This window comes from Zootoca vivipara, chromosome 13, assembly GCF_963506605.1.
Source record: "Zootoca vivipara chromosome 13, rZooViv1.1, whole genome shotgun sequence".
Taxonomy (NCBI): domain Eukaryota; kingdom Metazoa; phylum Chordata; class Lepidosauria; order Squamata; family Lacertidae; genus Zootoca; species Zootoca vivipara.
This window is the reverse complement of record NC_083288.1, coordinates 10,687,553-10,711,956: the sequence shown is the minus strand read 5'-3', so window position 1 is coordinate 10,711,956 and position 24,404 is coordinate 10,687,553. Positions and strand designations below refer to the sequence as shown.

The following is a 24,404-nucleotide window of genomic DNA, read 5'->3' as shown; positions in this document are numbered from 1 at the left end:
GTCATCCCTGGTCCAGAGCGCCATCTTTGTTTCATGGCATATGTGGAACTATTATGTGAGTGAGTTCTCCCCTGACTGAAGATGAAGTTGTTTAGATTGAATTCAAAGGAGAGTTTGGTTTAAACATCAAAGCTGCTGCACCTTGATGTTGGCCTTTTGTTGAATTGGTTTGAGAGATCACAGCTCAGCTGGTCGAAAAGTGTGCATGGAGCGCCAGTGATACAAAGGCCTCGTCTGTGGACAAGGAAAAGCTCCGTGCATGCAGTGGGGATCTACCATGTATGTAGAGAGGAGAACAAGAAGTCTCTCCATGGAATGGGGCTTAGATTGTTCTCACTGCCATGTGTCTGTCTGTCTGTCTGTCTCTGTATACACAAACACACACATGCAGGTACAGTGGTACCTCTGGTTATGTACTTAATTCATTCTGGAGGTCCGTGCTTAACCTGAAACTGTTCTTAACCTGAGGTACCACTTTAGCTAATAGGGTCTCCCACTGCCGCCGCACCGCTGGCACGCAATTTCTGTTCTCATCCTGAGGTAAAATTCTTAACCCAAGGTACTACTTCCGGGTAAGCGGAGTCTGTAACCCAAAGTGTTTGTAACCCAAGGTACTACTGTACTTACAATGATTAATGGGCAAGCAGCTACTATTGGAAGCTGCTAAAACAAGTGAAACAGGCTTCCACCCGCCCCCTTCAATTGTGGCTCTTTGTTGGCCCCCTTTTGTACAGTTCCTAAACTACTGATTCTGAATCAGAGCTAATAAGAATAAGGCATCACTTTTTTGTATCACTAATCATCTGTACACAGCCATTTTTCATTTTTTATTTTGCAGGAGGCAAACAGAATGGTTTATTTAAGGCAATATAGTGTGTTCATGGTAAAGAAGGGAACTGAGGTTCTGTCTCTTCAAGCATAGTCCATTGGACTATGCTGAATCTAAAAAACAACAAACCATACAGGGTTCCCCCCACCCAATGAGCCTTACAGGGTTTGGATAAATCATTGGAAAAGTCTTCTCTGAAGAACACTCTACTTCTTTCATTAGGGAGATTCAAAGAAAATATATGTCCTCTCTCCCATTTTGCAGAAAGCCCCAATTTGCCAAAAGGCTAAAGGAAGCCTCACTCCATTTCCAGATACCACACCTATAAATTTAAGGGGCACTATAGCCATTAAAAAAAAAATGTTTGGGGTGGGGGGGCTTAAGGGGAGGAGCCGTGCAATCCCCAGGTGGATCTGGGAAATATATTTGCCACTGGTGGTTCTTGTGTGATCAGTTTGTGGACACCACTAGAACTAAATAAAGTGCTTTGGCAAAGAAATTCTGAAAGCAACTCTTGCTCTCAATGCAGACTCGCAAGATGTCACAGGACAAAGAAGTGGCCCTGTTCTCAAGACTAAGAAGAAATCTCCAGAAAAGAGGACCCTAATCCAGACCTCTAAGCTAAACATAGACAGCAAAAGCCTAGATAGGGATCTCAAAAAAGGAAATGTTCTAACAGCAGCTCAGCAGCCCCCAACTGCCGTAATGGATTCTACTGTTCAGGTTGCTAATGGTCCTTCGTTATCAAGTGAGCCAAGCAACTCAAACCTTCCCCCCATTAAAAATACTCCCATAAGGCCCAGAGAAGATGATTTTTATGCATTGTTGTGTGCAAATGTGGAAGGTTCTCCCGAAGAGAATGATGACACTGAAGACGTTAACGAGTTAGAAGAAGAGTTTATTTCCTATGATATCAGTAAGTCTCCTCTTCCTGATCAGAACAACAGAGCCAGTGGGATGCCCGTAGCACAGACCGAGCAGCCGAACTGTGATATGGGAGTTGCTGCGGGTGATGTTAGGCGGGCTGAGCTTTCCCACAGATTGCCACGGCAACACAGTGGAGCAGTGGAGGCAGCAGCTGAACAACCTTCAGCGGGGCAAAGGAAAACCAGAGACCAAAGGAACCCTCATGCTCTTGAAGAAAACAACCTTTCGGAAGAGGCCCACAAAAATGAAGGTGAGAATTCCAAAAGCCCCCATGCTGAAAGCAGACCAAGAAGCGCAGCAGCCAATGAGACCATTGGCAATTTAGGTTCGACCGAAGACTGGTCAGGGAACAACGGCTGTGGTCGAGAAAGACAAGGTTTTGAGACCAATCAAAGATGTTACACTGGACTCATTAGTTCAGCTAGGCCAACAGTTCAGAGGCCTCCTATGCGTTCTGCATTTAATATCCCAGGATCCTTAGCACAACCTATAAACAGAACTGAAACAACAAGCAATGTGGATGTTGCTGCAGCTTCTATGCAAACCACAGAGCTGAGTGGAAGCCCCAGGTTCACTGTTCGTAGACAGCTATCTCCTATAAGAATCAGGGAGTCCTTTTCAGCTACTGAAAGTTGTCAGTCTTCATCACCTACAATCAGCACCTTTGAGGATAGTAGCCTTCTGGAAGATAGTATAAGCAATGGTCTAAGCAGCCTTTCTCCAAGCACCACTTCTCATGATGAAGACAATTTTCTGAATTCCCACAGCTCCTCCTCATCCACAGATTCTTCCCATCCATCTCTTTTCCGGGCAAACTTCACAGCACATCTTCACATGGCTGGCCCTCTCCCTGATCAAGTACCAATTTTCTTGACAGTATCTGATTTGCGAAATCAGAGCAGTTTTGTGAGCAGTGCAACCACTTGCAGTTCACCAAGTATGAAGGAGATTAGTAAGCCCGAGACAGACCCTGAGAAGCTAAAGAAGTTGCAAGAGAGGTGAGCAGTATATAATTGGAGGGGCAGTTATGACAAATGTACTTTTTCTGTCTTAAGATACATCACTAGGAGGGGAATTTGCCACCGAAATCAAATGCCTGGTCTGAAGCCATTTTGAGGCAGTTAAAAACCTGTACGTACTTAGTGCTAGAGTTCAACTCGGGAAACTCTGAAATGGAACAATGTTTATTTCTATCTATTTATTTTTGGCATTTATAAAATCCCATTCACCAATAGCCCAAGGGCAGGGCACCTACATAGATAAACAATATAACATCAAAATATAAAACATTTAAAATCGTGATTAAAACAGCATTTAACAGAAGGAGCTGACAAGCTTCCAACAGCACAGACCCTGCAGCCCCATCCTTCCCCAAATGCCCAATTGAAGAGGTCCATTTTTAGCTGCTGATTAAAGGACTATATTGTCAGAACAAGATGCACCTCTTACACCCACAGCCAGGGGGCCACTACCAAGAAGGCACTCTTATATGCCACTGTTGCTCATACCTCACTTTGTGGTGGAATTGTAAGAAAAGCCTCTCTTGCTGGCCATAATAACCGAGCAGATTGATACAGGAGGAGGCACTCTTTCAGATATTTGGGACTCAGGTTCAGTGGGACTTTATCTTTCAGCACCGAATGGAGTAGGCCTCCGGGGTTGATTTCGAACCGCTAGAGAATCACCAGCTAAGCTGGTGCCAATTACTAGCTTTCTTTTGGACCACATCAGTCTTGTCATCTGGTTAGCCCAGAACCTTCATACACACTGCCCAAGCTTCCACCCCGGAGAGGTCACTTCGGTGCCACCAGTGCAGCACAAGCAACGCGGGAGATAGCAGCTACAAGTTACGGGCCTCTGCAGCCACAGCAGGCGCTGCGAATCACAGTTCAGCACCTGAACTGCCTTTCCTGATACAGACGAGTGTCATTAGTGACACCTCACTCCATCTGATTATGTATGTCTCTCAGTGGTCTCACATAGGTAAGGGGGGGAAAACGTGGATGTTTGTAATCTTCCAGCCTACATAGAATCATAGAATTGCTTGTTGGCATGTATATTACTCCTACAGTATTGTAGTAGGCTTTTCTAGAAGGTTACATTTCAATCTAAATTGCAATAGATGAAAAACAGAAAGAGCTACCTGTGTGGCAGATCAGAGGTGGGACAAGGCAGTGATAGGAAGGAACTCACGTTAGAGATGGCCTTGGAAGTGTTGCTCAGATATTCCTTAATCGGTGCGGCATCTAGCAATAGGGGAACACCCTCCCTTGCCTCAGTTATGTATATCCATTGAACTGAGTATATGTCTAGTTCAGGCTTCCTCAACCTCGGCCCTCCATATGTTTTTGGCCTACAACTCTTATGATCCCTAGCTAGCGGGACCAATGGTCAGGGATGATGGGAACTGTAGTCTCAAAACATCTGGAGGACCGAGGTTGAGGAAGCCTGGCCTAGTAGGACCATCTCACCCACCATGTGAGAGGGAATTTAGAAGGAATCCTTTTGCTTTCTTCTCCCCCCCCCCTCCATAAATTTTATTACAAGCATGCCCTATTGAAGGTCATTCCTCCAGACCACTGTTTTTGAATTATGGAACCTCTGCTGTATCTCCAGTCTCCTAGCAGAAGATTCTGAAGAGGAGGGAGATCAGTGTCGGATATGTCAGATAGCTGGGGGATCCTTAACCAATCCGCTGCTGGAACCGTGCGGGTGTGGCGGGACTCTTCGATTTGTCCATCAGGAATGTCTAAAGACCTGGTTAAAGGCTAAGATCAAATCAGGTGAGTCTGCAAGTTTAAGCAAAGAAAGAACATTAGCATGTAATTTAGTTTAAAATTCCATCATGGCCCAGGCACACTGTATGTACTGCCTGCTGACATCAAAGCAAAACTAGATTTAGAAATGCTTGACTGTTCCCTTTCTACTCCAGCAACAATCAAAACTGGCAGAAATAGGACTTGCTCAGTCTTGAACTAGGCTGCTCATCAGGTGCTATGTACATGTCTGGGGAAACCTTATAACTCCCACTAAGAATACCTCAGCAAAAAATGTTACATGCTTTTTTCATACTGAGGTTGCAATCTTATACCTACTTACTTGGGAGTAAGCTCCGTTAAACTTAATAAGACTTTTATTCTTAGTAGACATGCCTAGGCTTGATGTGTCAGAAAGATGTCTCAATAAACATATATAAACTCCACCAAGATCAGTTGGAGAAAGGCCACAATTTTGGAATGTTTTATATGAGAGAAAAATGCATATAACTGGGCTTCTATAGGTTCAGTTCACTTAAAACTATTTGGTTAAAATATATAGTGTTTTTTTCAACAGCAGAAAAGTTATCAGAGTGTTTTATGTGTTGCAAGATGGTTTACTAACATGCTTCAGTAAAATTATTTACGGTCTCAGCAAGGAGGGACTTTTACATGTAGTTCTTCCAAAGGAATATCCTCCTGTACTCTATGCCTACTCAGAGTATGGATTGGCTTTGGAGACTGGACAAAAAAAACCAAGCCCTCCATAACTACCAAACATGTAATTTCATTACCTTTGTTTCTGCATACAACTCATTGGAAATGGCCCCATTAAAGTGGAACTATTTAAAGTAAAACAGCTTTTGAAAATGCTTCCCCTCCCCCCAAGACACATGTGTATATGATGTAGCAGTGGAAATAACTACACTTATTTTTCTTTAATGATATCATCCTTGATAGTCTGGTCTATGCTGGGGTTAAATGGTATAACAAGGTTACATCAGGCAAAAGCAGGGAGAATGAATCATGTAATACCTTACTGGAATGGGAAAGCATGATAGAACAGGCAAAGAAAAAGTAACTAGGAATGACTTTCTTTAGTTTCAGCACATCAAAAAGGATCTCGAAACCAAGAAAACAATAGGCTGTGATCCTTACGTGCTTTCTCTGAGAAAATTATTCCAAATTTTGCAAATTGTACACCCAAACAGTACATGCACACTTAGAAGAAATATCATGAAAGCAAGCATCCTTGTGTCCGTTGCGTGTTCCAGCCAGGTACCACAGCTTAATAGTTTATGGTTGGGCTAGTTGATCTTGTCATTGAATGCCTACTGATGAAGAGCATCAGCAGCAGATGACTAGGAAAAGAGATATTTCAAATGTTCACACCTTGTTTGGGTTTCAACAGTGGCATCATGCACAGAAATGAACAGGGCCAAGCAAGAGTTCATTGGTTATCCTGTATCACCCAGCAAACAAATAGGGACACTGCTGCCCAGGTGCTGAGGACTGTTGGAAACAAATCTAACAACTTTAGGTTTGTGACTTTATTTGTGGCTGGTTAGAATTCCCCCACTGCACCTCTGTACAACCACTTGTTCCCCACAAATGTGGGGGGAGAGAAATATCAGCAGCTTTTGTGGGGACAGGCAAAAGTTGCAGCACTTTTTGGGCTCGGGGGGGGGGGAGTGATTCTTACAATTCAGTGAAGGTTCTTGTCTTCTCTCCTTTAACTTAAAACAAAGCTAAGCTGCTGCTCCAAGCTGTGTCTTGTCTGCTCAGCAGCATTGCCTGTTGCCCTCAGGTGTGACAGAGAACATAGAATCATAGAATTGTAGAGTTGGAAGGGACCCCAAGGGTCATCTCATCCAACCCCCTGCAATGCAGGAATCTTTCACCCAATACAGGGATCGAACCCACAACCTTGAGATTAAGAGCTTTGTGCTCTACCAGCCGAGCTAAGCATGGTCCCATTGTGTTGAACTAAGTTTCAGCTGCGAGTCCCCGTGCGCTGCGCTAAACAGGCGTAGCACGGAGATATCGCGTCTGTGCATGCGCAGATACCGGAAATGGCGTCTGCACAGATGTGATCCGGCCCATGGAGCAATCTCTGCGGGAGTGAACTGGCCCAGGCAAGGTAAACCTCGCTGACCCCTGGATTAGATTGATAATATGCTATCAGATCCAGAAGAGGCAGGAAGTTTGACAAGAAGTTGGGTAACGGTCATGAGAATTAATGGAATCAGACAAAAAAAATTCTGACCATTCTCTTTTTAGAATGTACATTCTGGTAGGGTATACAGACAGAGTGGAGAAACTGAAATTGGCTGAGTTGTGGACCCCCACCATATTTTTCAGTCGAAAGTTCACCCTGACACAGCAATCCCTGAAGCTGCAGCCAGGCGGCACTATTTTTTCCTGAGCACATGAGCTTTAAAAAACTGACCCAGCCTATGCAAATAATACCCATCCATATTGCTGGTGGTGGGATATTGTGTCTGAGAAAGAGTAGTTTACATCAGTTCTGCAAAGTGGACTAGTGGTTAGAGATTTTTTTAATAAGTGGTGTATAAATACTTTAAAATAAATAATAATATATTAAAATGTGGGGTGAGCTGGGAGACAGTGGTGTATGCCAACCCTGTAGTGTAGTCTAGTCTCTTGCCTTTTTTAAAAAAAGGAAGGTTGTTAGGTTGATTGTAGGAGGGAGACAGCAGCTGTTTCCTACCCAAGGGGACTCATAGGGGTGGGTTGTTTGTTGCTGCTGGTATGCTCAAGTCAGGACTCGTATATATCATTTCATGTAGGTATCAAAGGATCAAGTCTGTTTTTCCCTCAGAAATAAAATACACGAGTGGCTATTCGACCTATGCTGGTTGTTTCTATACGGTAGTTGTGAAGTAGAAATAAATAACCACAACATATGTTCTTAGGATATGCTGCTTGCTTTTTAACAAGTTAATATTTAAATTATCTGAGAATGGGCATCAGAACCATTTTGCTGTAAATCTTAAATCTCTCTTGATGCTACTGCCACCCTACCATCTGAAGTGTACTTACAGTCGAGCACTGAATGGCAACCCATGATTAATTTATAAATGTTCTACAGAAATGGTTTAGGGTTGGTATTGAGGGAAAAGACCCTGATGTTGGGAAAGATTGAGGGCACTAGGAGAAGGGGACAGCAGAGGATGAGATGGTTGGACAGTGTTCTCGAAGCTACGAACATGAGTTTGACCAAACTGCGGGAGGCAGTGCAAGACAGGAGTGCCTGGCGTGCTATGTATGGTCCATGGGGTCACGAAGAGTCGGACACGACTAAACGACTAAACAACAACAACAACAACATTGAGGGACACCCCCAGGCTCTTGTGGCAGGCAGGATTCAAAAGATTAAACTATTGAAATTTATGGGGAAATCCTCATTTGTTGGCATTCTTTCTGTCAGACATCTTATCACTTGTGTGTGGCTCCTGATTTATTTATTTTTGTCCCTCCACCCTACCTGCAGAAGCGGGCACAGATTTCCAAATGAAACGAAGTACTGTATTGGCCCGAATATAAGACACACCTGCAAATAAGCAGCAGCTTTAAAATCAAGGCTCGTTTGCGGGTGTGGCCTGCTACCGCCCTGGATGGGGAACGGGGGGGGGGCAGCCAGGGCTCAGCACCCCACTCCCCAAGCTGACGCTCGGCTTCGAGTGTGCTGCGTGCCCGCCTCCCAGCACTCCTGGCATTACCTCCCCAAGCCAGCACCGGCCACCCCCATTCAGGGTGGTAGTTTTGGGAGGCGTGTGCACAGCGCTCGCTTCTGACTATAAGCTGCACTTTAACTTTTCAGTTAATTTTTTTTTTTTGGGGGGGGGGAGTGCGTCTTATATTTGGGCCACTACTCTCTGTCTTCGTTTGCATGTAGGGTGGAGTACCCAATCCACATATACGGTAGTGTACAGAGGCCAGAAAATCCTGCTGGTACCTCTGGTGTCAAATATTGTATCACAAGGTATACACAGAGCCTTGAGCAGAGCAGATTTCTGTGGAATGTGATATTCAGTGGAATGTGGAATTCAGTGGAATGTGGAATTTTTTCAACCTACAGCAAATAATGTGCTGCATATAAGCTAAAGCAAAGAATTTTTGTTCTTCAGGTGCTGAACTTGGTGCAGTGAAAACATGTGAACTCTGTAAGCAGAGCCTTGCTGTAGATCTGGACGATTTTAATGTGAACGACTATTACAGGAATCATCAGCAGTCTCGGGTAAGAAACCAAATGGGCACCCTTATAAGGTCATCATCTGAACCGTTTCTTACTTGCCTTTCATTGTAAGGTCCAAGAACAGGCTATGGGTATTAAACAAAACAGGTAACCTGAACTTCTTGCTGCACAAAGACCTGCAAGTCTTCATGGAAAACAGAAAGTTCAAGGGAAAGATGTGCACTTACTCAGTTTTCATATTTTAAGCAATGTCTAACTTCCCAAATGGCTCTAGTTACAGGTAGGTAGCCGTGTTGTTCTGAGTCAAAGCAAAATAGAAAAATTCCTTCAGTAGCACCTTAAAGACCAACTAAGTTTTTATTTTGGTATGAGCTTTTGTGTGCACACGAAAGCTCATACCAAAATAAAAACTTAGTTGGTCTTTAAGGTGCTACTGAAGGAATTTTTCTATTTTCCCAAATGGCGTTTCTGTGAGCTGCTCTGGTTCGCCAGAAGCGGCATTGTCATGCTGGCCACATGACCCGGAAGCTGTACGCCGGGTCCCTCAGCCAATAACGCGAGATGAGCGCCACAACCCCAGAGTCGGTCACGACTGGACCTAATGGTCAGGGGTCCCTTTACCTTAACTTCCCAAATAATACCTCAAAGAGCACCGTCCAACAATTTAGAAATCACAAAAGGGGCAGACTTCTCTACGGAATCAGGGTGTTGACCCCCAAGAGGCATTTAGTACTGGGGATATACTAATGAAGTGGAGAATGAAATGAATAAGGCATCCAAAGGAGGACATTTTGTAGAAATTGGCAGCTTCAATTGACTAGGTAAATCCACAACAGAGGGGTAACATTTCTAGATGCCCTGCAATGACTGTGCCTTATAACAGCTTGTCATGGAAATGGTGAGAGAGGAGGTCACTCTGGACTTAATATTAAGTGGCATCCAGGAACTAGTGCGAGACGTAAGTGTTGCTGAACTGATGGTCGTGAAGCTGTCAAAGTCAACATAGATGTAAGTTGACAATTTCCACGTTTGGCTTCCAAAGGAGAAACTTTTAGAAAATAAGGATATTGATAAAAGGGAAGTTGAAAGGGAATGCTGAGAGAGTCATCTCTCCAGAAGGCTGTATAAGACCAGAACATTAGAAGCTCAGCTAGAATGAATATGTAGGCCAAGTGGGTGCCGTCATGGTCAATGAGAAGAATCAAGGAAGCCATTGGAGACAAGCAGGCATTTTCAGAAAATGGAAATCTTGCCTAAATATGAACAAAAAGGGAACACAAGCTTTGGCGAAAGAAATGCAAGCAGACAACAAGGCACGCTTGAAGAGCCTCAGACCTAGGGGGCGAATGCGGCCTTTCAGGACTCTCCCCAAACCACGCACCCTCTGCAAATTGCTCTCCTGACCCTTTGCTGCCTCTTATCTGTGTCCTCTCAAGGGTTTCTGCCTGGCTGAAATATGTCCTTGAACTGGGGCCATGCCAATAGCTTGGATGGAGAATAATAGTATGTGTGTGTACACACACACACACATGGAGGGAAACTTCTGGCTTTTTATGGCTGGGATTTAATGTTGCTTCACCCAACAATGCCATGCAGAACCCACGGAGGCAGAAAAATGTTCCCCATCCCTGCGGCTAGCAATGCATTTTTTTTTGGAAATCTGCAGGGAGCCTCCATGAATAGAAAAGGCCTCCTTGCTTCAGAAGCTCATGGAAGGCAACTGGGGTCATGTGGAGTTGCAGCTAGCATGCTCATCCAGTTGTGCCAGAAACTCAAAAGCATTTCCCCACTCCCCACCCCCACATACAGGCCCAGGATGAACTGATGAACTCAGGCCTCTATCTTGTGCTGTTGCTTCACCTGTATGAGCAAAGGTTTGCAGAACTCATGAGATTAAACTACAACCAAGCCTCCAGAGATCGGGTAAGGGGAGAAAGATATCTAATTCCATCTCATTGTTTATACACAGCAACCTAGGTTCACTAGCCTCCCATCAGTGATTGCTGTGATAAGTTATGTATGCAGCGTTTGATGTAAAAGTGACCCAAACTCTTAGAGTCATGTTCCAAGGAGCAGAAATTGGCCTCTGTCCCCTGTGGCATGTTTATTGCATCTTCCCTTTGCTGCTTTTATATTTTCTACTGAAAATACCCAAGCTGTGCTATAAAAGATGAAGCATCTGTGAGATGAATCACATCACGCGGTTGGACTCAACTGCCCTACCATGCTGGTTATGAGATAGACCAATCCTACACATGTTCTTAGAAGTAAGTCCTACTCTGACCAGTGGGCACTTGGGAGTGCGTTTAGGACTGCAGCCTAAAACTAGTTAATGCCAGTTCTTCAGCTTTTATCGCAGGGCATTCTATTCTGCCTCTTGGCTAATCTGATGTTAGTACAGGGCCATAAACACTGCCATAAAAACTCTGTGCTGCAATGTGATTGTTTCCAAGGGCTGTCTTCAGTGTGCACTTGTAGCAACCATAGCTGTACATGAATTCTGTATCTGTCAGCATCTTTGGCCATTTGGTAATTAGGTCCTGTCAGATAACTGCTAAATCAGTTACACATTTATGACCCCTTTTTGCTACTTACAGGGTTGCATGGGGCCGGCTCTCAGGCACTATCATATCTTTCACCCCCTTCATTGCCCCACACAAGTGCTCTTCCCTTTGCCTCATGCGTCTCATTTATGACATCAGAAACAAGCGAGCAAAGAAATAAATAAAGTGACTTGGCTACAAAATTACATTCCTCGTTAATGTCTTAACACGTCATAAATATCCAGGATGCCTTAAACAGGCCAATAGCTTTAATATGACCATATGTAAGGTACACATATATAAAAAAAGTTGAACCTACGGGTGCTTATTGGTAAGTACTTTAGCGGAAATGCGGCGACCCAGGTGGCGCTGTGGTTAAACCACAGAGCCCTAGGGCTTGCTGATCAGAAGGTCAGCGGTTCGAATCCCTGTGACGGGGTGAGCTCCCGTTGCTTGGTCCCAGCTCCTGCCAACCTAGCAGTTCGAAAGCACGTCAAAATGCAAGTAGATAAATAGGAACCGCTACAGCGGGAAGGTAAACGGCGTTTCCATGTGCTGCTCTGGTTTGCCAGAAGCAGCGTTGTCATGCTGGCCACATGACCTGGAAGCTATACGCCGGCTCCCTCGGCCAATAATGCGAGATGAGCGCTCAACCCCAGAGTCGGTCACGACTGGACCTAATGGTCAGGGGTCCCTTTACCTTTACCTTAGCGGAAATGCATGCCTTACTTGTGACATCGTATACTAAATGGCCAAAATTCTAGGTGTCTTTCCAAGTTTTTTTCAAACCTGCTGTCTTCTGCTTGAAGACCCTACAGAACCTCCCCCCTCCCCCCTATATAGGACTGCACTTCAAAAGGCATCCAGCCATAGGGCTGTGGGCAAAGAAAGCATATTTTTTTCATTTATAGACAAACAAAACATTTACATACTGATTATCTCTTTTAACATTATTTTCACTGTACCTTACATTTCTGCAATGGTGTGGTTTACCCACTTATCTTGGATTTTTAAGATGTTTCTTTGTCCTCCTTTAAAGTGCCTTTTCCGCAGGCCATGCCAACAACATTGTTGTTGAAATACTGTGTCTCTCGTCACTGTTATCAGGAACAACATGTATTAATCCTTTTTTCCTTTCCCCTAGCTCTCAAGACAGCCTAGAACAGAGGAAAACCAAAGTAGGTTTATGTAGGGCTTACAGCAACTCCTACTATTTCTCAGTAACTTTTTGCAATATTCCTCATAAAGGAATCTTAGATCTACCAAGATGCTAGATTCCCTTACGGTGCATCTAATCAGAGGTGCAAGTGTCTCATTAAGCCACAAGAGTAACTGAAAACAGGCACTGCAGAAGATACTCTGGTTTCTCTAAATAACAAAGGGAAGCTGTGTAATGTTAGAAGAACTGGAGGTTTGTCGAAATGGGAATTATATTCCATGGGGCTTTATGAAAATGGGAAGTGTTTCCTACCCCTTGTTTGCTTTGTACAAAGGAGAGCTCAAGGTGCCCGAAAGTGTAGGAATTAATTGGCAAGCAGGGGGAGAGAGTTATAGTGGTTGTATTATAAACAAGTAGGGACTGAAGCCCGAGTGCAGCTTCACCCACATGTCCAACAAGGATGCTGTTGCAACCATCATATTATGTGCTGGTAGCTGCTTCTCCCACTGGGAATGGGAATGGGAAAAACCAGTTGCACAGACCCCTTTCTCGGTCTTAAAGGGAGCCTATGGGTTCTGTTTAAGCACTGGAAATAGGCAAATAGATGCCCCTGGTGCAATCTGAGCCGATTTGCATTCAGCATGGTGTTAACAAGTCTGCAATCCTCTACTTACCTAGGAGTAAATCTCACAGGGGTTCTTATAGAAGATTGAGCTTTAAAAGCCCTTTTACCGGTACCACCTCCTGGAAATTAGCTTGATACTGTGGCAAAGGTAAAACTTCGCTTTGAGGCACAGCTCCCCCCACCCCACTTTTTGAGCTTGACAGTGCATTTCAGGAAAGTTGAAATTCCCCATCTTGCTTGCTACATTGTGACATTTTAATGAATGCTAATAGAGGTATCGTCCTATTGTGCCATTTAGACCCGTTCATTGTTGGTAAATACTATGCACGTTTACTTAGAGAGAGAGAAACCCTCCTAGTTCAGATTACAGCCTAGCAGGTTTATTGTGCTTTCCAAGACTAGAGCAGGAAGAACAATCCAGTCAGCAGGTATAGTTGTGTATATTTGTATGTGTGTATAACATATACACACTTAGGTGGATATGCAATGGTGCAAAAAAGCTGTAAGATTCAAGGCCACTGGTAGTTCTATGCAAGGCTTAAACAAACAGATACTATAATGGCGAACAATAACCCTTCCTTTGTTAAGTAACATCAACAGTGGGTATAAAATCGATTGAGGCCTGTCTTGGCTCAAGCAAAGACTTTCTTGTGTAAATTCTAATACAGCAATTTCACAGTGGCTTCTCCCCATTGGTTTCTGGGCGTTTTCATTCTTGTTTTGCTTATTCTATTGTAGCGTATCATCTTGAGTAGGCGTTGGCTTTTACAGTGGTGCCTCGGCTTACGAATTTAATCCATTCCGAAGGCACCTTCGTAAAGTCGAAAAATTCGCATGTCGAAAAACGCCATTGGAAACGCGATTTCCCATAGGAATGCATTGGAAACGGAAAAATTCGTAAGTCGAAGCAGCCCTATCTAAAACCGCCGCGGTTTTTTTCCGGTTGTCGAGACATTCGTAAGCGCACGGCCATTACCCCCATTCATAAGTCGAAAAATTTGGTTGTCGAGTTGTTCGTAAGTCGAGGTACCACTGTATTAGGATTTGTAATAGTAATGCTTGAGTAGACACACAGAGAGAGTTTGCATCTGGGTTAGTGGCAGGGTCTTCTTCCTCCGCTTTTGTCTGTTTTATATTAGGGGTATGTCTGAAAGCAAGGACACGTCTATCACACAAGGGCTGTGATGCTCCACTGCTTATAATATATACAGTGCTTTTTTTCCCTTAAGAAATGTTTAGGGGTACTCTCATTTTCCTACTCACGTTGAAATACTGCCCCTCAATGAGGCCAAACTTAGTTTCACAAAATGTTTAGGGGTATGCATACACCTGTGTACTCCCAGAAAAAAGCAGTGTTACACACACACACACAATCTTCAAGGTGTCCAGAGACAGTTGGTTTTCCATCAACATACCCACATGGCTACTACCCCTTTTGAATTTCCTAGATAAGAATAACATTCAAATCAAGAGGCCCCTTATATTTAGCTAAGTTACAGAAATGTGGCAAACAGCTATTTAGCATGGTCAGTTATGCCCCAGTAATGCCCCAACTCATGGTGTCCAGTGTAGCTAACGAGCGATGAGGTGAAATGCATTCTGCATGTACCAAGGGGATCTCCCTCCTTTATAATATCACATTTCGGAGCTGAGCGCTGCAGCCTCAGTAGAATTTGAAGCTGTGCTCTGCACATCCCCTTGACTTCTTGAGTCCCATCTCTCTTTGTGTAATGGTTGTGCAAGCTTATGCTGTGAAAAAGTTAAACTGAAATAAAACATTTGCTTTGGACTGCAATCATAACCCAACTTACTTGGGGTAAGCTCCACTTAATTCAGTACGACTTACTTCTGAGTAGACACAGTTATTAGAATTGCACTGTTAGGAGGACAACTTTTCCCTCTGTACAATAATAGGAAAATATAATTTGAAAGGGTCTCACTGGTCATCATTCACCCTTTTCTTCCCCATGACCAGATTGCCTGCACACCTACAGTTCTTGCATTGTTTACAGCAGTCATGGGGGACTGACACCAGTATAGGCCTCCTTAAAGCAGCCCTTCATTTATTTGAGTCACATTTCCTAACATAACATATAACCACATCCTTTCAGATAGTCCTAGCATATGGCAAGTAGGAGTTAACTAAATTTGGCACCTTGGATGCCTTACTTTTTGGGCTCTCTGGCTCCTTGATTTTATGAAATGTGTCAAAACAAGTCTCTGGAGATAAGTAATTAAATTTGGATTTATGGTGAACATTTGAGCCTCCGTTGCTCTTTTGAGTAATAGTTTATTGAATGCATTTAAGGCAATTGCCACATTATACAGAAAAGCGTTCTAAGAAGTGATTTATTTCCTCCATCTTTGCAGATTCAGCCAATTCTGGCAACAGTGGCTAAGAGAGCTCTCAAAGAGGATCTAAGGAAGAGACCTCTTTGGGAATCTGACAGAGAGCCCTTCTTCACATCCTTCAACTTTCACTCTTTCTTAACACCAGGCCACAATAAGTATGTACGCCATTCATATTCCGTGTCACCCATTGAAATCAAGACTTTTAAGGGTCTGGGGTTGTTTTGGCTGTTTGTGTGGTTTGATTCTTGTGGTTATTTTTTCCTTTTGGTTTCGTTTTTAAGTTGCAATATTGACTGACAATCTTTTTGAAACAACATGGGTTATTAACAGCAACTTGCAGAGTGTAAACTTTTTAATCTCTCCTACTTCCTGGCCCCCAGCTACTCAAATCAAAATTTAAAACACTGGCTAGGGTTTCATGCGTGTGTTGCGTGTGTGCTTTCTGACTGACCTCTTGCAAACCATCCGAGATGGCAAAATAGATATATCTACATTGCGCCTTTGGGGTCAGGGTTCCTTGGAGATAAAAGCAATGTTTTGTACGTTAAAACTAACTTGTTGTATGCCCAGCCTTTTCACAGGACATTTCATGGCACACAAATGTAAATGTATTGATGTACTGTTGTATGATCAGTCTTATAACATTATTGCCTTCCTTTTGAATGGCAAGCCCTAATAAAAAATATTTAATCTTTTGTTCACTCCTCAGGCACCCCCTCCCATGTTCTTCTTAAAAAATTTGATCAGTACGTTGTAAGTGAACAGGTTGTTGTTTTGGAGGGAGATCCCCACAGGTGAATATCAGATAGCCAGGGCATTCCCCTTTCACAAACGGATGTGTGCTCTTTTTCAGAATAGGTTTGCTTGGTCCATTGTGCTTTAGCACTGAAGGGCTTAACTGGTCCAGCGTAGTACTTTGAATTGTAGCTCAAAAGACAACTTTTCTGCCTCTGTTTCAAAAAGAGAGCAGTGCTTAACCTCCTTCCCTTCCTGGTGATGTTACCACTCCAGTCTTCTATCTAGACATGTGCATTAGAGTTTTTAAGAGTTTAATTCCAGAGGTTTCTCCACATGTTGATACAAATCAGTGGCTGATACATTGGGTGGAGCCCACTAGCATTCAGATTGTCTTAGCTGAGAATGAGCTTCCCTGGCTGCTCTCCTAAAGGCTATGTGAGCAGTTTGTGAGGTGGGCGATGGGAAAGCTAAAAGGTTTGGGACAAGTTGAGTTGAACAATTGGGCTGAGCCCACATTTCGCTCATCTCAAAAGACTGCAAGACTGACGTTCTTGAAATTCACCTTAAGTCCAAATATAGGTACTGAAGAGGAATTTCTGCCATTACCAAAATTGGGATCAATCAAAGTTGAATTTTTGCAACTTTAATTAAAATGACGCACTGCACAATGAATGGTAAATTCTGAGAAAGCAAGAAATGAAATGTCGAGGGGCAAGAGAGATTTTTGGCTTCTTGCGACTACTGAAAACCATGGAAGAAGATGAAGAGTCTGCTGTTGCTGAAACGGATGGGGAAATGAAGCTTTATTCCAAGATTCTAGAAGGCTTTTTTTTTAAAAAAGCAAAAGTGATTACTTTAAAAGTTGCCAGTTTCTTTTCCAGCACCTTTTCACATTATTCAGAAGGGTGATAGGAAATGCATTTAATCTGAGGCATTTTTCCAGTAATTGCAAACAAACAAACAAAAAACAAACAAACAAGGAAACTTCTCATTATTTTGGGATATACCTCTTCCCTCCTTGTACGGAACGCAATGATAGTTGTCTGGTTGTGTTTTATTCACCTTGAAAGCAGAGAGGGAAATAACATTGTCAAGACTGTTGTTTAGGGGTAGCTATGGTACTGTCCTAATTACGGAGGGAGAGTCTGAGGGAATAGCAGCAGCATATAAATCTGGGAAGAGCCTTCCCTCCTTTCAGGCCTGCTATTGCACTTAATTCCTGAATATATATTGACCAGCAGGCTTGCCTTCTTGGCAGAAGGTATTTCCATGACAATTCCTTTGTCAAAACATTGAAGAAGTGCTCATACCGCACATCAACATTCTTGGGGCAGAAGCTTTGGTTTCAGAGAATATCCATTTCAGTGAACATGGATACTGAGTTCTCATGCCCCCGAACCATTTTCACGTCTGCATTGGAATCCTCTGTTCAATATTGCTGCAAAAGGGTTGGTGCTTCATTTGTAAAAATGAGAGGTTCCCAGCACTCAAGCCCAGAAATCGGCCTTTTGCCTGGGAGCTTAACTGCCCAGACACACAAGGCTTGCCTGTGGCTACTTATGAGAGAGATGAAGGCACACTACATATTATCGAAGGAACTGTTATTTCACACATCTCATGGTGGAGTCCAGGGCAAAGTCATTCAAATTCAGCCCTGAAAAATGATCCCCTGAGCAGAGAAGTTGTTTAGCATTAGCCACAAATCAATATGTATGAACATCTTTATCTAAACCAAAAAGATGCCCGGGAAACAAGCAGCAGTCATCAAGGGAAAAGGAACTAGAAAACTTAAGATTGTCTCAGAAACTCCCCATACCATGGCCTGGTATGGCAGCTTCCGGGTACCTAAAGATTAAAGAGACAAAGGTAAACATTTTTATGAACACTTAATATCCAGCTTAAGTGAAAATTACCAGATTTTTTTTATATATATACAACAATTCTCATAATTATTTGAGTAGCAGAAAAGAACCATTCTCCCTTTATCATCTTTAGCACAGCCACTGTTCCAAAGTTATTTAGTTGGAAGCAAAGGACAAAATGACAGCCACAGCATCCCGTTCGATTTGTTCACCCTTAATTCCACATTTCTTTCACCCAGGGTCTCTCACTAGGCTCCTAGCATATGCTATCCAAGCCCAGGTTGTATACTTATTCTGGAAGCAAGAAAACTTTAGTGTCCTGTTTGTTGCATTGCTTAGAATGATTGAAAATTAAGTGGGAAAGGGGGGAATTGTAGAACCTTTGGCCATCACCTCTACACACAGACACAAAATACCCTCAAAAGAAGGTATAATTGTCAAACATTCACTTTGATAGAGTATACCTCTTATCCAGCAAGGCAACAACAAAAACAAAATTAAAATTAAAAAAACAAGTGCCAGTATATTAGTTTTCCACTCAAGAAATGCTGTTGTTCCGAGGACCTTTCTGCAAAAAAACTGTTTTCGGCAATAAATATGCATTTGTTTCTCATTTTAAGTTCAGGGCAGTGTTTCTGTTGCAGAGACAATGCGTTCTCTTTAAGTGCTCAGACCGCAACATTTTGGTCTTGGGGGGGAAACCAGGCCTTGCCTCGAATCAACAATTCATGCTCATTGTTCCTGTTTGAAATGCAGTTGTCTCATCCCCGCACTTTACCTGCTCGATGCATTGTTTCGTTTCGTGATCAGTGGGAAATGACACAACCCCCAGGGCCATTTGGTGAACTCCCCAAACCACCAGTTTGTAGAAGGGCTGATAATGATGTTCAATTCTTTGAAGGCTTGAGCTTTGCAAGGAAGTGCATATCTAGCCAAAGTCATCGTTAAAAGAGGCAGAGGCAAATAGCAACGTTCCTGTCTTCTTCACCACCCCCAAGCTCACACCCGTTACTCATTTGTCACCAAGAGGTCGTTTTGAAGCTGTGAAAATGCTTGTGGCACCACTTTCAGTCGTTTTCGCAGAAAGGCCCTCTATATGGCAACAGAATTTAACAGCAGAATGGTTGCTATGGTAGTGGCATGGCTGGGGAAGAATTTATCTCGGGGTATCTCGGCATCAGAGGAATAGAAGATCGAACCACCGTTACTAGGAATTCAAGAGCCCATCACTCTTATGGCTTCAAAAAGTAATCCAAAATAAGACAGACGTGTTCTTACCAAGAAGAACACGGGGGAACCCTGAAAGCCCTTCCCTGTTTTAATATTAGAACCAGGAAGAAGTAATGCTTGCAATTTCATTCTCTAAGGAAATGTGGAGAAGACGCTGCGCTGCAGAGTCTGCAGCATCCAAAATGAGGTTTTCTAGCTCGCTCCCTCCAGCAAGTGAACCACCTTCCCTTTTCAGCCAAAATGAGGTTTTCTAGCTCACTCTCTCCAGCAAATGAACCACCTTCCCTTTTCACCCAAAATGAGGCTTTCTAGCTCTCTCTCTCCAGCAAATGAACCACCTTCCCTTTTCTTCCATGGCTCTTCTTTGAGAAGGGCAGACGTACAAGGCCAAGGTTGAATTTCTTCTAGTGTCACATACAAATGGGACCTTTTTTTTTTTAGTATTGCTCCACATCTCCTTAGTAGTTCACAGTCCTATCTATTGACCCTGCTGTTGCCCTATGCTGTCCTCGGGGGCTTGCTGTTGAGATGGCATGTTATGACAGGTACTCACGTCCCTCCCCACCCCACCCCCACCCCGGGCTCGCCAATTCCAACACTAGTCTTGCTGTTCATTCATCTCCATATCAGACACCAGAATGTTCTTCTCTGCAGATTCACTGGGGTTGGAGTTGGTACGGCTGTAACGGGCACTCTCAAACGCCCCTCGCTCCGAGGTCCGCCGGCGCTTGTACAGATAGATAGCGACTGCTATCAGTGCACACAGTGCTAAGGAGGAGAGGATAACCACCGCAATGGCCTTTGTGTTCTCCAGGAAAGCTGCAAAAGAGAGGGAAGAGCAAGGGGGAGACTTTGTGCACGGAACTGGGCAGGATTAGTTTCAGTTTGCTTAGTGGGATGCGGAATTTTGAGCAGACACATCGAAATGGGGAAACTCTTGCCACTTGGGTTTCAAAAGAAGGAAATCTCGCTAAATCCCCACCTAAGATTTCTCTGCCGCAGAGACAACTTTTGCAGATCGGTCTGTGCTGAAAAACAGCCCCTTTGTGTGCCAAAGAACCAAATTCTGGGGTGAATATTATAAACAGATGTTAAATTCGGTTTGCAAATTTTATTCAGCTTCTCTAATCATGGGAGAGGAGTAAGAAAGTATGCAGAGCACTGAAGCGCTACCCACTCACTACTAGAAGCTCTGCTCATTCCTCCATCTAAATTGTTGCTTGCCACCCTGCACTCCTTTGGGAGGAAAAAAATTAATGAATAAAATAAACTAGGTCCCCAGTTACCTAACAGTTCAGTTTAAATGTAAACAAAGTCCCTTGCAATGATGAATTCTGCTCAAGATACAAGTTCTATAAATATGAGAACGCATGGGTAGCTCAGTTGGTTAGAGCGTGGTGCTGATCATGCCAAGGTTGCAGGTTTGATCCCCGTATGGGATAGCTGCATATTCCTGCATTGCTCAGCGTCCCTTCCAACTCTATGATTCTATGATACTGTGTACACCCAGAGGCATACCTAGGCTCCCTTGCACCCTTGGCCAGGAGCTGCATCAGCACACACACCCCGTCCCTTGCAACCTTGACAACTCCAAGCCAGGGCAGAGAGATGCATATATTTGTGCCCCCTCGGGCCTGCATCATTGGCAGGGTCCATCCTGGCCAACCCCTAGGATGGAGCAACATCACCAATTGCCTATGCAAAACCATTGAGGTTTTGAGAACATACCGTTCAAGTATTTGCAGGGTCTTAAGAGGGGTTGCGACTTCCCAAAGGGCATGCTTACAAATCTGAGATGGGCTGGCTCCTCCCTTGGCAGTTCGTCTTTTTTAAAAAACAAAAGGCAGATCCAAGTCCTACCTTGGAGGGAAGGTAGCAGAAGGCCCTGGCAGAATGTCCCTTAGTAGCATACGGTACTACAGGCCCTTTTCAGACAATGAATTATGGTGCTGCGTTACAGGCCCCCACAATTCCCCTGGTGAGAATTCCTGGTGGAGATTCCTGCCATGGGGTGGTCCATTGGGACCCTTCCACCAATGGCTTCCCCTCCCGCTTCAGGTAAGGTAGCAGAGAAGTAGCAGAGGGCAGGTTGTGCTCCAAGCACAAAAGAGGAGAGAGGCTGTTTGAGGTAGGGCTGTCCAATTCACTTGTGCCCAGCCATTGCAACTGAAGCAGGTCTAGCTTTCCTGCTTCAAATTCTCACTCCCTTCTATAGTGCAAAAGGCACAAGACTCTGGTTTTACAACCAGTTTAACAGACTGGGAGTCCATCTGTTTCAGGACTGGTGTTCAAAGGAGTGTCAGGAGGCTCACCTACAAGGAGACACTGCAACCAGTTTCCAGTTTGGTACGTACCTGATCTGGAGAGGCTGCTTTCTTCCGCTGCCATGGAAAGAGAAGCCAGCCAGTGGCAGGAGGAAGAGACAGACAGAGACAGAGACAGAGAGAGAGAGAGAGAGAGAGAGAGAGAGAGAAAGGGTGTCATTAATTTGCCTGTTCCTAGTACTGTTTCATATGTTGCTTGAAGAGAGCTCAAACCATTCCATAGCAACCCCCTCCATGCTTTGCTGTTGCATTCTTTGACTTTCATTAGCTGCATTTCCCTTTCAACCCATAAAAATAATAATAAAAGTAATACCGTAATATTTCCTCTCTTTCAATTTTAACCACACTTGTCCCCTTGTCCACTGGTAGAGCAACCCTACTTTCTAGCTCTTTTTGTCCTTCATTTTTCTCCATAAAGTAACATTAATCAAACATATTTAGAGTAATACCTTTACTGAACCAATTTAGGAAAGATTAAGAGTTTGCATGCCTTCCAGGCTTCGTAGAACTCTTCATTAGGCAGAATGGAAAATATTAGATTAGACAAGTCACCCAACTCCCTCTCTTATCTACTTGAAAGCTGCCTTGCTTTTCACTAGCCGATGAAGAGTTTCATGAACCCATAGAACTCTGCAGATTCCCACAGTGGCCTAAGCTGACCCAAGAAACGATTTCATTCTATCTAAAGTTTTGGGACAACCAAAGTCTGTCTGCAGAGGACAATCCATGTGTAACATATTCTGTTTAAACCACCCGGCCCCCAAGAGGGCCAGGTTCCCAAAGAGCACACTGGCTGTCTTTGGTCAAGACTGTTTCTCTTTAAATTATCAGCATTATCCAAAAACCACCACCACAACAGTGGACTAGGAAAAAGTCTCAATGCATGAAGATATATACAGGATTCTGTAATTAAGCAAAAGAGAAGTAAGGTCAATCCCCTGAAGTCTCTCTGAGCCCACCTCACTGGCTGTTGATCATGTTTGATTTACTGCAACTGGCCCTTACAATGTACTGATGAGGACCCATTAATAAACCCCAACGAACTCCTCCTCTCATTCCCCGATGCTGAAGTCTGACCCATGACCATTAGAGGCCTCGCCCCACATTTTAGCTCCAAGGCCTTCAAAACAACCCGCTTACCTCGGGCTGTCTTGCAGATGACTCCCATGGTTACGTTGGAGCAGGAGCCTAAGTGCCACACCCCGTTACTGCTCTGGATCCAGTAGCAGCTGTTTTGGCTGAGCATGCTCGGTCCTGTGTCATCCTGCCCCCAGTTAGAATAGTTCACCGCCATGTTGTCATGCCAGACAAGTGTGCCCCCTGCAGAGGAAAGAGAAACATGCTGTGGGGTGGGGGGTGGGAGGAGAGGGAGGGAGCACCTCTGCTGGATGGCAGAAAAGCATCAAAAATTCTTTTTTCCAAAAGAGGAAACAAGTTGCACGGATTACAGTGTAGTCTGCTGGGCAAAAATGGCTGGATATAAGCCACCTAAAGGGACGCGGCTGGCGCTGTGGTCTAAACCAGAGCCTCTTGGGCTTGCCGATAAGAAGGTCGGCAGTTCGAATCCCCGCGGCGGAGTGAGCTCCTGTTGCTCTGTCCCAGCTCCTGCCAACCTAGCAGTTCGAAAGCATGCCAAAAAGTGAAAGTAGATAAATAGGTACCGCTCTGGCGGGAAGGTAAACGGTGTTTCTGTGCGCTGCTCTGGTTTCGGTGTTCCATTGCGCCAGAAGCGGCTTACTGGCCACATGACCTGCAAAAACTGTCTGTGGACAAACGTCAGCTCCCTCGGCCTGTAAAGGGAGATGAGCACCGCAACCCCAGAGTCGTCTGTGACTGGGCTTAACTGTCAGGGGTCCTTTACCTTTTTTTATAAGCCACCTACTATGTTTAGAAATGCTTTTAAATACATATGATTGCATATCCCCCCCCCCATTTATCACTGCTTCCATTTCCCTCTCCTCTCCGCCTGCTGTTTCCTCTGGGTGCAGATTATAGACTTTAATGAATAGGAATCAAACTGGCCAAGATCCATATGTGGGGTAACTGATAGACTGGACTGCTCCTCAGGCGCAGTCAGGCATAGGCAAACTCTGCCCTCCTGATGTTTTGGGACTACAACTCCCATCATCCCTAGCTAACAGGACCAGTGGTCAAGGATGATGGGAATTGTAGTCTCAAAACATCTGGAGGGCCGAGTTTGCCTATGCCTGGTCTCAGTTCATGTATTAACGCCACCCTTCATTTACTGCCCCAAACGCTCCCTCCTCGCTGCTCTTCATTTCCTACGACAATAATGTGCTGTTAACTATGTGCCAATCAATCGAGACATTGCCAGCCTTACCTTTGGGGTTAAAGGCCATCCCCAGCCAAGCTCCTTTGGATTGGCTCTCATAAGCCTGAAGATGCTCCCACACGAATAGGTTCTCGATCTCGTCTAGGATGGACAGCACAGTACCTCCAACTGTGGGGGAAGCGGGAGATGATGGAACAAGAGTAGAAACAGATGCACAAGCCTGAAAGTTTTACAGTGGTGCCTTGCTTAACGAATGCCCTGCTTAACGAAATTTCCGCTTAACGAAAGGTTTTTTCTAGCGGAGGTTGCCTCGCTAGACGAATTCGTTTTACGAAAAATTTGTCTAGCGAATCGCGGTTTCCCATAGGAATGCATTGAAATTCAATTAATGCATTCCTATGGGCAAAAAAAAAAAAATCAAAAAAAATTCAATGCATTCCTATGGGATTCGCTAGACGAATTTTTCGTTATAAGAAAAGACCCATGGAACGAATTAAATTCGTCTAGTGAGGCACCACTGTACTGGACAAGAAGGGTACAGCCGAGA

The 24,404-nt window shown here is 44.1% G+C and overlaps 2 protein-coding genes across 5 annotated transcripts in view; one reads left to right on the top strand and one right to left on the bottom strand.

Moving 5' to 3' along the window:
• Nucleotides 1-16,114, top strand: part of MARCHF10 (membrane associated ring-CH-type finger 10) — a 30,434-nt gene extending 14,320 nt beyond the window's left edge. For all 4 annotated transcript variants that reach the window (XM_060282287.1, XM_035136407.2, XM_035136406.2 and 1 more), the window contains 6 exons: nt 1,359-2,754; nt 4,373-4,539; nt 8,664-8,773; nt 10,541-10,654; nt 12,419-12,452; nt 15,429-16,114. In XM_060282287.1, coding sequence (XP_060138270.1) covers nt 1,359-2,754; nt 4,373-4,539; nt 8,664-8,773; nt 10,541-10,654; nt 12,419-12,452; nt 15,429-15,457 — 1,850 coding nt within the window. In that variant the 3' untranslated portion in view covers nt 15,458-16,114. The remainder of the gene's footprint in view (nt 1-1,358; nt 2,755-4,372; nt 4,540-8,663; nt 8,774-10,540; nt 10,655-12,418; nt 12,453-15,428) is intronic.
• A 1,737-nt stretch (nt 16,115-17,851) lies between these two features.
• MRC2 (mannose receptor C type 2) overlaps nt 17,852-24,404 on the bottom strand; it is a 77,162-nt gene continuing 70,609 nt past the window's right edge. The window contains exons 27-30 of the mRNA XM_035136405.2: nt 23,906-24,025; nt 22,705-22,884; nt 21,595-21,621; nt 17,852-20,059 (exon numbers count right to left, since the gene is read on the bottom strand). Coding sequence (XP_034992296.1) covers nt 19,839-20,059; nt 21,595-21,621; nt 22,705-22,884; nt 23,906-24,025 — 548 coding nt within the window. The 3' untranslated portion in view covers nt 17,852-19,838. The remainder of the gene's footprint in view (nt 20,060-21,594; nt 21,622-22,704; nt 22,885-23,905; nt 24,026-24,404) is intronic.